The sequence below is a fragment of the Dunckerocampus dactyliophorus genome, chromosome 17, assembly GCF_027744805.1.
Source record: "Dunckerocampus dactyliophorus isolate RoL2022-P2 chromosome 17, RoL_Ddac_1.1, whole genome shotgun sequence".
In the NCBI taxonomy this organism is placed as follows: Eukaryota; Metazoa; Chordata; class Actinopteri; order Syngnathiformes; family Syngnathidae; genus Dunckerocampus; species Dunckerocampus dactyliophorus.
The window spans coordinates 2,868,664-2,882,500 of NC_072835.1; the positions used below are offsets into that span (position 1 = coordinate 2,868,664).

Sequence of the window (13,837 nt, forward strand, 5' to 3'; positions counted from 1 at the left end):
AACTCTGGTTGCCTAGCAACTGTGGGCTGTGATGATATCACGGAGGCAAGTGTGGCGTGTGCGTGGGCGCGTGTGCGGGAGAGAAGAAGCGACAGTAGAGACTTGAAAAAAACAAGATTTCTGCTGAGAAGAGCTTTGAAAAATTACACTTATTTGATATATTTTTTATTTTTATTTCATCTGTATTTATTTTCTCGATAAATAATGAAATATTTTAGTTAAAATTATAATGTATTAATTTTTTAAACATTTATTTAATGGTTATAATTTTATTTGATTTATTATTATTATTGATTGTATTATTTATTGTAATGAATAACAAATTATTAGCATTAGTCTTTTATTTTTTAATGATTTAAATAAAAAATTGTTAATTCTTTTTATATATTTTTATTTTTTCTGGACAAATAACATATTTGTAAATGTTTGTTTAACATGATAAATACGTCATAATAACAATGAGAATTTTTTTAAGTAATACAAGAAATTATTTTATGATTTTCTTTTTTTATTTAAATATTATTTTATACACATATATATATATATATATATACACACACACATATAGTATAGATTTGTATTGATCATTCTCTGTTTCTATATTATATATTTGTATTTTGTAATACATATATTTTTTTTTTATGTACGTAATTGTGTTAATTATAATTTACCTACGGTACCTAAACTGCAAAAAGGGACGAGGCGTTATGGAGCGATAACTCATGAAGTTGATAAGGATATGGAGTGCATGAGAAAGTGGAAAGGAAAAGCAGCTCTCTCTGACCACATTAACAAGCATATTGATACAACACAGCAGTAACAGAACCAGTATTGTAACAGCGGTAAGAAGCAAGCATTAGCCTAGCATTAGCTTAATGCTGATGAGTTCCCTGTGCGGCAAATGACTTTCACACCAACAGTAGTGGCATGGCAACGCTTGAAAGCGCATGCAGAGGTGCATAAAGCTGCTGGATGCTCACCACTTGCAGCTACTTGGAAAAAAAACAAGACCTCAAGTGGTTGCCTACAGCCACAACTGTTAATGCTTTTTGAAGGTGCTTGGAGAGCCCGGCGGTTTTAGCTTTGTCGACCACGCACCAGGCGACCACAGGAGAACTTGAAGACACAATGGTTCCATTTTTCCAAATGTGTCTTGTGTCCTCCAGAACGTGGACAGCAGCGCGGGACAGTGTGCGGGGTGTCGCTTCCGAGGCGAGGAGAGTTTGGCACGCTACTCGCCGTGGTCCTGTGGCGCCGTCGGCCCCTGCCTCAGCCCCTTTGAGCCCGAGGCGCTCCAGCGTGCTGCACCTCGCTCCTGCTTGGAACAGACGGTAGGGAAATCAAACAACAACAACAACAAAATCACAACCCTGCGACACATGGTTGACATGCTACGCTGGATTAAAGCCGATCACATGTGTAAATGTTTTAGCGTGCTATTGGCTATTTCAGGGGTCACCAAAGCCAATATGCTTGTTTTACCAGAACATGGACAAAATGCTGGTATCCATAACGCACATTTCATTTTCTATTTCACCACGCATTTCTTTCTAGTGTTCTCACATTATAACTGAAAACCTGAATGAAAAGCAGGCTTGCAGGTGCCTCGTGTGGTCATGGGGGCTCATGTTGGTGACCCCTGGGGGAAACCATAACATTTACACAAAAACATATTTGACTTACTTTTTCAAAATCACTGGTGAAACTTAGAGGATCAGGCGCCCTCTTTATGGCGCTCCAGCAGGACCCCCAGGCAGTCCCACCAATCCAGTCACTTTTCCGGCTGTCCGCCTTATGGGCGCCACACACGGGAGGCGACGGGAGGCGACGGGCAGCTGCGGGCCGGGCGGCTGTGGCCGGCTGCGCTGGGGGGCCATGCATTCACATCCAGAGCAAATTGTCAACACAGGCCACTTTGATACCCCCAAATTCCCTCCACATTAGACAGCCAATCTAAACCGTGGAAGACTCGTACAATTCGCACTGGATGTGGGTGCGTCGCTCGCCGGTGCGGCTGGTCGTAGCCGCTCGTCGTGTCCCGTGTGCATGGTTTGCTTGCTGCGCCTTAGCGGTGGGTTTCGCATGAAAAGATGTAGAACCAACACAAAAAGAATACTCAACTAATACAAAGACAGCCTGAAGCCATCGCACCCCCTGCTGGTTGTCATCAAGCACTTCCATCCATTGCTTGAAGACGTAGCAGCTATCCAACTTCATCTTGTTCATATCAGCATGAAATAAATCCAATTCTACAAGATCAACATCATTTAAACAATCAAAAAATGAATATGATGTCACGTAGGAGCTGGACGGCGGCGGCGGCGGCGGCGGCGGCGGCGGCGGTGGCGGCGGTGCCACAAAGCGATGGCTGCACTCGTTAGATCAGTACAGGCGACTTAAAGAAGAGGACCCCATCATCCCCTTCAGTGAGGGGCCCATCATCTCCAAGTGGGGCGCCATATCCAGAGCGTCCCGCTCGGGATACCACCCCACCGACCCCGTCCAGGCCACCGCCTGCCAGCGCAGCGCCAGCACCACGCCCGTTAACTTTAAAGGTAAGGACCACAAGAAACACCTCAATTAGCTTACTTGTTTCCTTTTTTGTCCTTGCTCTCCTTGCTCTCATATCCAGTATGAGAATTCTGACTCTTTTTAAACACAACATGTTTTTACATTGTTTGTTGTTTATCATTTACATAGTGAAAAATCAAAGCATGCAAGGGGCTGCTTTTACATTTTTTAAAGCAATCCATGTGCTGAGATGTTATTTATGTTTATTTATTCCTTACATTACGGTGTTTTGCAGTTTAAAAAAAATAATTTCCAAAAATACTTCAACTTTGCTCCTGTTCATTTTTTTCTCACAATATTTTGACTTTATTCTCGTAATATTTTGTCTTCCATCCATCCATCTTCTATGCCACTGATCCTCACACTGATCCTACAATTTTCACATTTGGAACTCAACTATGTATGCATGTGTGTGCACGCGTGTGCGTGTGCATACGTTCAAATGTCCCAACAATGCGTCACTTGCTACACTCCTCAATGCTCACTACTTCCTGTCATGTGTGTTTTTTCCATCCGGGATCCCTGCCGAGCTCTTATCAGGTGCATTTCCGCCACCCTGTGGCCGTTTTTGCGGCTTAAAATTGCTCTGAAAGTGACATTAATTAGTGGAGAAATTGAAATAAATTTACATCATCACCTCTTTTTGCCTCTTGCGTAAAAAAAACATAAAAGATGTATAAATACGCTGGAGGTTTTAAAAACGTTTAACTACGTCTTTGGTATTGAGTGAGTTAAATACATCAAGTTTTTACAATGTTTATAATTTGCATACTGAAAACTCAAATGATGTGGGGACCACTTTTTACATTTTTTAAAGCAACCCATGTGCTGAGGTGTTATTTTTATTCAAAGGGAAAAAAAACGTGTATTTGTATGAACTTTTATCCTTACATTACGATTTTTTGCTGTTTTAAAAAATATATTTTTACAAATACTTCAACTTTGTTCTTCTGCATTTTTTTTTACTTTATTCTCATAATATTTTGACTTTATTATTGTAATATAACTTTTGCCCCAAACTAGTTTTACAAAAATTGGTATTTTTTCTTTGTTTCTCATATGATGTTTTTTCCTTTCATTTTTCAACTTTAAGCTATTATTTTCTTATAATATTTTGACTTTACGCTCTTAATATTTCATATTTATCTTTCAAAAATTACTGCTTTGTTCTATTTTTATTGCCGTTTTTAATTTTTTTTTTTTTTTTTTTTTTAGAACGTGCCACGGGCCAATAAAAAATGTAAAAATTATATTTTGGCTTTTTTCATTACCAGTTTAAGTTTGACTTGAATTAATTACATTTTTAGATTATTTATTATTTATTTGAATTATTCTATTTTTTTCCCTCGTAATATTACGGCTTTATTGTCGTATTATTTTATTGTCATAAAATAAATAAAAACGTTTTTCTCGTATGACTTTATTCTCCTCTTTTGTTTTTGTTTCCCACAGTATGACTTTAGAAAATAACGTCTTTTTTCATTAATATTTTAAGTTGAACTTGAATGAATTGTATTTTTTATTTGATTTATTATTTATTTGAATTATTCTCAGTTTTTCCTTTGTAATGTTACGACATTATCCTTGTAGAATGAAAACTTTTTTTCTCGTAATCGTATGTCTTTATTCTCCTCCTTTGTTTTGTTTCTCTTAATATGACTTTAGAGAATAACAGCTTCTTTTTGATTTATTTTTACATTTATATTATTGACAATATTTCAGTTTTCTTCTTGTGAAATTACAGCTGTTGTTTCCATTGATGCTGGGGTTTTTTTCATTGGCTTGTTGAATTATATTTTGAGAATGTACCGAGGGCCAATGAAAAAACAGCCACGGCTGCAAATGGCCCCCGGGCTGCACTTTGGACATCCCTGCAATACAGCAAATAAACACTGGGTTGGATAACATGGCTAAAAAAAGCCTTTAAAAGGTTTGAAGAAGGTTATAGTGAGAATAACTTTTGAAAATAGATGAAATGGCATATTTTTGTCTTAAGTTAAAGCTGAAAGTCTAACCAAGACATTTTGTTGCTGATTTTCTAGACTACAATTCTCACGTGGATCACGGCGAGTCCAGGTGGGGCTCCAGAGGATCGTGTCACGCTCCGCATGACAGGTTGGACTCTTGCTTTGGTTCTTCTCTTATTTCCTCTTTGCTGCTTTTATTTTCTGGTTTCTATTTCCTGTTTACTGTCTTTGGAGCGAATGCAAGCAGCTGCAATGCCAGTGCTGGAGAGAGCGCTCAGCCACCTAGCCAAAGCCTAGCGAGGTCCCGGCGGTCTCTAAAGTGAAACTGAGTTCTTCTTGCTCATATGCCTTCCGTGGAGGCGGTCCCAACGATTAGGAAGATCCCGTGAAGTGTTTGTTGGTGTATTGGTCAGATGTGTGTGTGGGCGTGCGAAATAACTAAGAGAAACGGGCTTGCTTTGTTGGAGATGAAATTCTCCGCAACCTAACAGGTCTCAAGGACCACTCTGTTAAATAAATGTCACCTCCCCTTACGTCTCCGTTAATCTCCAATTATAGGAAGGAATAAGACTCACACTGTATTGAAAATAAGTCAGACAGAAAAGGATAGCAATCTTTCCGGAGCTCCGCGTCTAATGTCTGTCGTGCAGCAGCCTCCTGACCAGAAGGAGAGAGTCAGCCTCGACCAATGGGCTCCCAGCTTTTTATACACTCCTCATCAAAATCTTAAGACCGGTTGAAAAATGGCTTTGAATTTGCATTGAATTTGCATTTTGCACATTTGGATCTTAATGAGGTTTTATGTAGAGCTACAATATGCAAAAACAAGAAGGGGGAATGAGACAAAAAGCACTTTGAAAAAGTCATTTATTGAAAACAGACTGATTTTTATCCACGAAATGCGGATTTTGTCGTGTGTTGTTGACTTGTGTTCTTTTGCGGCTGGCAGTGAGCAACTATGTGCACCGGATCTGCATCAGCATCCGTCAAGCGAGCGACAGGCGGGCTTCAGCCAGGACGACACCCACCGGGACCGAGATATTGAGCTGGAACTGTGCACCCTGGACCTGGCGGACCCAAAGGCCCAGGAGATGGAGGTACATGTCATTCATCTGTTCCAAGGTCAAACTGTGCCCATCGCAGAACCTTTATTACACTGAACAGCGGGGTGTCCAAAGTGTGGCATGGGGACCGTTTGTGACCCGCGACTGTTCTTTTATCAGCCCACAACACATTCTAAAAATTTATTTGAACAAAAAGAAAACAACAGCAAAAATGGAGGAAGCAAATTTTACAAGAAGAAAGTCAAAATATTAAGAGAAAAAAATGGTAATGTTATGAGAAAAAGTCGTAATTTTATGAGAATAACGTAATATAATGAGGAAAAAAAACGCCATTTTAGCCGCATAAAGTTCAAATATGAAAAAGACAGATGTTATTTTTTTTTAAGTCAAAATATCTTCAACAACAAATCAACAAATAAAGTTGTCATTTTTAGAAAATTAGGCGTCGGAAAAAGTCAAAATATTCAGGGAATAAAGTCATAATTACGAGAACAAAATTTACTCGAAGAAAGTTGAAATAGTTGGAAAAATAAAACAAAAAACAGCAGAAATAGAAAAAAACAGCTGTACTTTTATGAGAATAAAGTCAAAATAAGACAAAAACGTTGTATTCTAACGAGAAAAACCGTCGAGAATAAACTTGTAATATCATAAGGAAAAATAATGTCATTTTAGTAGTACAGAGTTGAAATTTTAAAGACAAAGTTGTATTACTATGAGAAACAAACAAAACAAAATAAAGTTGCCATTTGTGGAAAATTAGGTTAGAGAAAAAATATAATATTATGAGAGCAATGTCAAAATATGATGGGGATAAAGACATAAAATTATTTTTAAGAAAAGGTTATTTTCACAAAAATGGGAAAAAAGAGCAAAGAGTGAAGTCGATATTGATAATGTGCTGTTTTACTTACATGACAAAGCTGAGATGCGCTTTTTTCTTGAAATATATACGTACGGTAAATTCCGGTGTATGAGCCGCACGTGTCCATAAAGTAACATACTGTGGCGCGTACAAGTCCGTGAGGACCAGGCAGCTCTTTATTTGACAGGAGCCAATCATAAGCTATGAAAAACCCACTACGCGCTTGTCAACCCAGGAGGTCATTACTCAATATAACAGTCTCACTCTTACAAAGAACACTAAACTCATCACACAGCAAGTTAACACCCAAAAGGTATACCCAAACATGTAAAACCAACATTTTAAAGTTTTCCCATAATGCGTTTTGTTTGAGCAAAACATTTAATTGGAGGAGTTGTTTAAATGTTTGCATATTTCTGAGGTATACCTTTTGGGTGTTAAGTTACTGTGTGATGAGTTTAGTGTTGTTTGTAAGATGACACAGTGAGTCAGACTGTATTGTTGTACTGTTATACTTTATGGCCTCCTGCGAGTTCCAGTGGCTTGACAACCTCATTGTGAGTGCACTGATAGCTCGTGATTGGAAGAAAGAAAGATTTTTGTCTCATTTTTGGCCTCTCAGGAGTCGGCTGACCTGGCCGCCTCGTATTCCGAGGATGACGCCCACCCCCTCCCGCCACCGGCGGAGGAGCATCGCCACGATGGCAACGCTTCCACAGACAAGGTGGACGCCCACCTGCTGAAAAAGATGGCCTTCAGGTGACTTGTGACGTCGTCATAGGAACATGAGTCAGGAGACTGTGCTTGCTAGCAATAGCTAACGTGTGTGTTTTGTATCATCAAAGTACCCGCGAGTACCCGCTTGAAACCAAGTGTGTGGTCTCTGATGTCACTCCAGGAAGTCGCTGTCTCCTGTGGGCTTGGTGTCAGGAGGTTTGGGTAAGCTGGTGCTGAGGACCGGAACCCCCAGACCAGGTGGTGACTCCTCTCGTCGGGCCGGTCCTGAAGCGGCGGGGACGGAGATGCTGCTGGGCGGAAGCTAAGCTACGCTGCTTGTATTGTTGGAGCAGTGGTGATGTTTACATCTGTTGTGGTTCAACACAGCAGTCACATGACAAAGATTCTTTTTGCAATCAGCGTATTTGTGCTGCAAACACAACAAGATACACCACCAGTCAAAAGTTTAGGCACACCTTCTCATTCGATAGCATGGGTAAGTGTCTCCAAACTTTTGACTGGCAATTAACATTTCAGTCTACTTTTTCATATTGTTGCTCGTGCCTTGAAAGAAGTTGGATTTCTCCTTTTTGACATTTTGACTTTCAGCCTTGCATGGCCATATGTGCCGGTTGCATCCAGTGGTTTCGCTTTATGAGCCTTTACATTTGTTGTGCTCTCTGGAGAGAGAGCCGACCTCCGCCAAGGCTTAAACCAGGGGCGTCCAAAGTGTGGCCTGTGGGCCATTTGACTGCTTTTTATTGTTGTTGGAAAAACAACAACAGCAATGGAAAAATCTGCAGTAATTTTACATTAATTAAGTCAAAATATTAAGAGAAAAAAGTTGGAATCTAATAAAAGAATAACAGGACGATATTTGAAGTCATAATATTATGAGAAACAAACAAAATGTAATTTTTGGAAAAATTAGGTTGGGGAAAAAGTTATAATAGAGAGAATAAAGTCACAATATTATGGGAATAAAGTCGTATTTCCAGGAAGAAAATTCATTAGAAGAATTTAAAAAAGCAGAAATGGAAAAGACTGCTGTCATTTTTCAAGAATAAAGTCAAAATATTGACAGAAAAAAATTGTAGTCTAACAAGAAAAAAGTCACTATTTTATATCATTTTTGGAAAATTAGGTTGGGGAAAAAGTCACAGTATTATGGGAATAAAGTTAATGTCAATCAAAAACTGGGGGATTTCTAACTGTGTATTATTTTTGAATAAAATAATGGGCCATATTTCCAAAATTGATGTCCCTTTCCATAAAATTTGATGTAGTTATCGTTATATTTGCCTATCGAATCGTTTACCACAAAGACATTTACATCCCGACTTATTAAAAATGCAAACTTTTTTCATCTGCGACTAAATGCGATTATGAGTTAACTATGGACAAAATGCGATTAATTGCAATTAAATATTTGAAGCGATTGACAGCCATAATTCTAACAAGAAAAAAAGTGTACATTTTACGAGAATAAATTCATAATATGAGTGAAGATAACATGATTTTTGTAGGATAGAGGAGAAATATTTTTGGATTTTTTTTTTAAGTTGTAATGTCGTAACGAAAAGTTGTCATTTTTGGAAATTTAAGTTGGGGGGAAGTAAGACTATTAAAGAACAATAAAGTTAAAATATTGTGGGAACTGTCACACTTATGAGAAGAAAATTGACTACAAAAAAGTTGAAATATTTGAAAAAAAATGCAAAAATGGGAAGAAAAAAGAGCAAAGAGCAAATTTGATACGACTAATAGGCCTCGAGATCACAAAGATCAGATCACTGCATGTACTGTAACTTCTTAGCATAGCTCTTCCAAAATATGGAAGTGGCAAAGTTGCATCCTTTCATTTTACACAATGTGGCCCTCGCTGTAAGGTGTGGACTCCCCTGGCTTAAACGTATAAAATCAGCGAGCGAATGGTAATTTTTTTGTACTTTGTGTTTCTTTGCGCGCTCGTCTTTGGGGTGTTTTGGCATTTCGTGCGCCGCTAACTTCTGTGAAGTTGTTTGTCAAGAGTATTTTGTATCAGGACATCCCGTCGCTACGGTTACATTTGACAGTTTTCGTGGTAGTAGAACACCATTAGGGAAAGTAATGGTTATTCATTTTGTACATTTTACGCGCGGCGTGCCGTGCGTTCGTTTCCAGTGCTTGAGGTTAGATGCTACGTTGCTCGCTACACCGCCTTCTTTCATTGCATTTCTCTAAGAAAAATATCTTCATACTCATCATGATACATCTTGGGAAAGGAAACTCAGGGACAGAATTCGGACGCCACGCTATTATAGTCATTACTTTAGCGCACACAGGCCCTGCTTCCAGCCTTGAACAAATAAAAACACTCAACTGCAAAGAGTGCTTATTGAGCCATTTCATTTTTAAATAAGTTCAATATTATGATATATTTTTCACAAATATTTGCCATTAGAGTCATTACTATGACAATACTATACAGTGTGTATTATTGGTCAAAAACACCATGCCTCCAAATCAACTGCAGATGTGCTTATTAAGGCATTTATTTGAAGAAGTTCATTTTTACATCATAATAATAATATTACTACATATTTTTTCACCAATATTAGAGTAATGACACTACTATGACAATATTATACAGTATGCATTATTGGAAATACTGGATTATTTCTTCAGATATATCTATGGAGGTGTTTATTATTTCTAGAACGTATTTTTTTAAATAATAGTATATTTTATCCACAGGAGTAATTTGTATAACAATGTTATACAGTATGTATGACTGGAAATATGTATTTCCTCAAATATAAATCAACACCTTCCCTCCATTTACTGCCGGATGCGGAAACTCAACTGCAGAGAGCACCAGGCCTCGATTTATTAGGCGTGCAAATGTATTTTTTTTATGTATTTAATTTATTTGACAATATTTTGTCTTATAGGATTTTCCTTTTTAGTCTTTGTTAATGATGCATTAGTTTGCGTGACTTACGACATTATTGCCGTCACATTTTCGGTTTCTTTCTCACGATTTTACTTTTGTTGCGAAATGGAATGAGCTGCGGGTGGACGCTGCGATTGCATGGTGTTGTCGTGTAACGTCAGCTTTTCAGATGCCATGTCTGCTGTGCGGGCGGCTTGTTTGGCGCTAGAGACGTACAGGTGGGGTTGGGCATCGGTTGAATTTGAGCAATTCCGGTTCAGATTCCGATTTCTCGTTTCGATTCTGTTTCCTAATGAATCTCGATTCCGATGCTCAGAGGTGGGGTCATAAAAGCGCTAACCAAAGTTATCAAACCATTCAACTTGAACGTAAATGTTTAGAAGTCTCTTTACATAGGAGTACACGTTCACAAATGATTTTGAATTTTGAAACGCTCATGAAAAAACAATGACGCATATCCTGTTGTTTATGTGTTGGCGAGTGTCTTATGATGCAGAATCGACAAAGTGTAACTTAACCATGTTAGTGACTTGCTGCAAACCTAGTTTGATTTAGAATATATATTTTTTTAACAAACTCTCTTCAATCCAATAGTAATTTATTGACGGTCCTTCGTATAAACAACCAGCGATTAGAGCGACACTTCTCGTGCGACCTCCCCGCACCATTACAGAGCAGTCCGGGCACAGTGAGGGGGAACTACCGCTGTTGCTCCACAGCCGAATATTCAACTGCCAACATGAAATTAGCTAGCTTCACCACGGCAAACAACCACTGTGAATGGACTAACATTTAACAAGGGGTCTGGTCAACTTCATGGCCAAAGCTAGCATTAACGTCAGGTCGTTTGTCTTATGAAAAAGTACGCAGCCTTGCGTAAGCCGGATATTTGAGTTGGCTGCCGTATTCGCAGTATAAAGTGCAATTTGTTTGCTTCGTCAGTGTTGGCATAAGATTGTTGTAATTTATTGTTGTACTCACCTGACTGGTTGGAAGAAGTCGGGCGGAGCAGGTCAAAAACAGGGCACTCCGCTTCTTCTTCGTTGGTGTTGGTTGATCACTGAACGTAGGCATCGAAATTGCCGGGAGACGTTAGCGTTAGCCCTGGTTCCCATCGATGCTCAATGCCCAGCCCTACGTACATTACAGTGTAGGATTTCTGTTTTTCCATCCGCTCTGGAGAGTTTACTGGAGGCGGGGCGCTAATTGTTCAAGCCGGCGAGGCACCTGATGATTCATGTGCGGCGTCTATTTGAGCGGAGGCAACTGCTTGAGGAAATGCGGTATTTGCAAGGATTTGCTGATTTTGCTCTGCGTTGTGTTACTTTTCAGCGTCGCCGCCCGGCCGTGCTGCATTGTCAAGCAGTCGAAATTGTAAATACTGCCGCCTTGTTTCCTGTTAAAGATTCTATTACTTCCGAATCTGTCATCCTTTGTCATGCATGCCATATACTGTATAATATTGTGACGGCAGAGGAGTATCAATGTAGTTGTGATACAACACACACACACACACATGCGCACGTTCTGCACATGCCCACTGTGTGGCCACGTCAGGTGCTGAGGTTTTCTTGCAGCATGCTCATTCAAATGCGTTATAATTGTAATGATTATGTTGTGATGCTGTTTCTTTGTCCTATTCTTGAACTTCTCAATATGAAAAAAAGCCTGTTTTCATGTTTTCCGATGTCTGTATTAGACATTTTTATTGAAACTGTTATTATTATGAAAGAGATGGCACACATCTGTCACCGTATCACCGTCTCGGCAGCCATCATTGAGATGGATTTAGATGCTTATTTATTGGGGCAGCTGTGATGTTTCAGAAAGGCGGTGAAATGTCCCCCGTGTTGAATAATAATAATAATAATAATAATAATAATACTGTTATGTATTCCATGTATTTCCTTGGAAATGTCACACGCGTGAAGGGTTTGCCTTTTACTTAACTACGCACTAAAGCAAAAATGGAGTAAAAATCTGTGATGAAAAATGGACTGCGTGTGCTTTTAGCTGATGAATGAGTAGGAGTAACATGTGATGTGGATGTTCTTGCATATCGCAGCCAAACGCTTCTGTGTGTCACTGTGAAATCACGAGGCGATAGCGGATCATTTCTACACATGTACAATTTGCATGCAACAATAAAGCAACGGTAAACTGCATTTTGGTGCGTCTTTTCTTGCAGGTGTGGTTGTCGCCACCGTTTTAAAACACACGGGGGCGCTGTATCCTCTCACAGTTGGTGCTAATAAACGCAGGTTGGAGGTTTCCATCCATCCATCCGTTTTCTATGCCGCTTCTCCTCATTAGGGTCGCGGGGGCATGCTGGAGCCTATCCCAGCTGACTTCGGGCGACAGGCGGGGTACACCCTGGACTGTTTTTTGTAAATACAGATTTGGAAAAAATTAAGATGTAAATTCATTTAATTTTTAATAAAATAAAATTAAAAAAAATAATTTAGATTGTTCTTTTTTTAAAAAAAGTATTAAATTCCAATTTGTAATACAGTAAATGGATGACTGAAACAATTGTATTGATCCTATTTATGTGTGTTGTGTGTGTTATTTATTTATAATATTTATACAATGCTATCATAACCAATAGTCTATTGGTGTTCATATTAACTACATAAATACGTGACGTCCCATATGCTCTATATTGTAACATTTAGCATGCTATACAAATAACATTTTATTAAATAATTTAATAATGGTAATGTTTTTACAAACTTATCATTACAAATATTTATTTTAGAAGTACATTATATTAATGTTCAGAAAAAATGACTGCATGAATAATAATATACTACTTAGATATTTGTAATATACTAGTGTAAAATCAGTGTAATAAAATAATAATCAAAACAAAAATAAATATAGCATATTGCTAGTATGAATATTTAGCATGCTATGCAAATAACATTAAATTATTTAGTAATGATAATGGTTTTACAAATGTATTAAATATATTATTTATTATTGCATTTATTAGACATTTATTATGATAAATACTTATTTTAGAAGTACATTATATTAATGTTCAGAAAAATGATTGAATAATAATATACTATTTACATATTTGTAATATAATAGTATAAAGTCAGTGTAATAATCTCTATATAAATATAATAATAAAAAAATATATATATACATACAGTAATGTATACTTTTTGATGACAAAAGTTCAAGCACACCTGATTTGTTAATGGTACTCCTGCGCATGCGCTATTGAGAAACGTCTCGATGCAGAGGCGCTCGCGGGCCCGGACGCGCATGCGCAATACCGCCGCCAGCGGGTTGGTGGGGATTGTGTTTACAGCGTTGCAGGGTGGATGCTGATCTGCTCGTTGCCTTTACGACCAAACTGGCTCACTACAATGTTGTGTCAGCTGACGTTTGACTGCATATAAGTTGCGGTGACACAGGTAAGATGCCTTGCCTTGCAGATTAGCGTCCGCTTAGTGTTGACTCTGGACTGGAAAAAGACAACATTGTGTCGGTGGGGACTGTCATGGTGGCATGCTAGCTTGACAGCAGCAGTGATGGTGGTGGCCCGCATCCCCACTTTCCTCTTCCTCCGTGCGATTATACTTTATATTTATTCATTTAACACCTCTTCAACACCTTTTGACACCGACATGGATATTGTGGAGCTTTGCCGGCTGCTCGGCTTGCTGTCAACTGCTCTTTAAATGGGCGGGTAGCTGCCATGCTA

The 13,837-nt window shown here is 38.6% G+C and overlaps 2 protein-coding genes across 6 annotated transcripts in view; both read left to right on the forward strand.

The window, feature by feature from the left end:
- rc3h2 (ring finger and CCCH-type domains 2) overlaps positions 1–12,298 on the forward strand; it is a 34,700-nt gene extending 22,402 nt beyond the window's left edge. For 3 of the 4 annotated variants that reach the window (XM_054757329.1, XM_054757328.1, XM_054757330.1), the window contains 6 exons: positions 1,167–1,331; positions 2,303–2,555; positions 4,614–4,686; positions 5,488–5,635; positions 7,090–7,226; positions 7,366–12,298. In XM_054757329.1, coding sequence (XP_054613304.1) covers positions 1,167–1,331; positions 2,303–2,555; positions 4,614–4,686; positions 5,488–5,635; positions 7,090–7,226; positions 7,366–7,510 — 921 coding nt within the window. In that variant the 3' untranslated portion in view covers positions 7,511–12,298. Of the gene's footprint in view, positions 1–1,166; positions 1,332–2,302; positions 2,556–4,613; positions 4,687–5,487; positions 5,636–7,089; positions 7,227–7,312 lie in introns of all 4 variants that reach the window. The other variant, XM_054757331.1, reaches the window with a different exon arrangement.
- Positions 12,299–13,404: 1,106 nt separating this feature from the next.
- The window catches only part of LOC129170453 (rab GTPase-activating protein 1), a 111,995-nt gene continuing 111,562 nt past the window's right edge, over positions 13,405–13,837 (forward strand). For both annotated transcript variants that reach the window (XM_054758058.1, XM_054758059.1), the window contains exon 1: positions 13,405–13,547. The gene's annotated coding sequence lies outside the window, so the exon portion shown is untranslated. The remainder of the gene's footprint in view (positions 13,548–13,837) is intronic.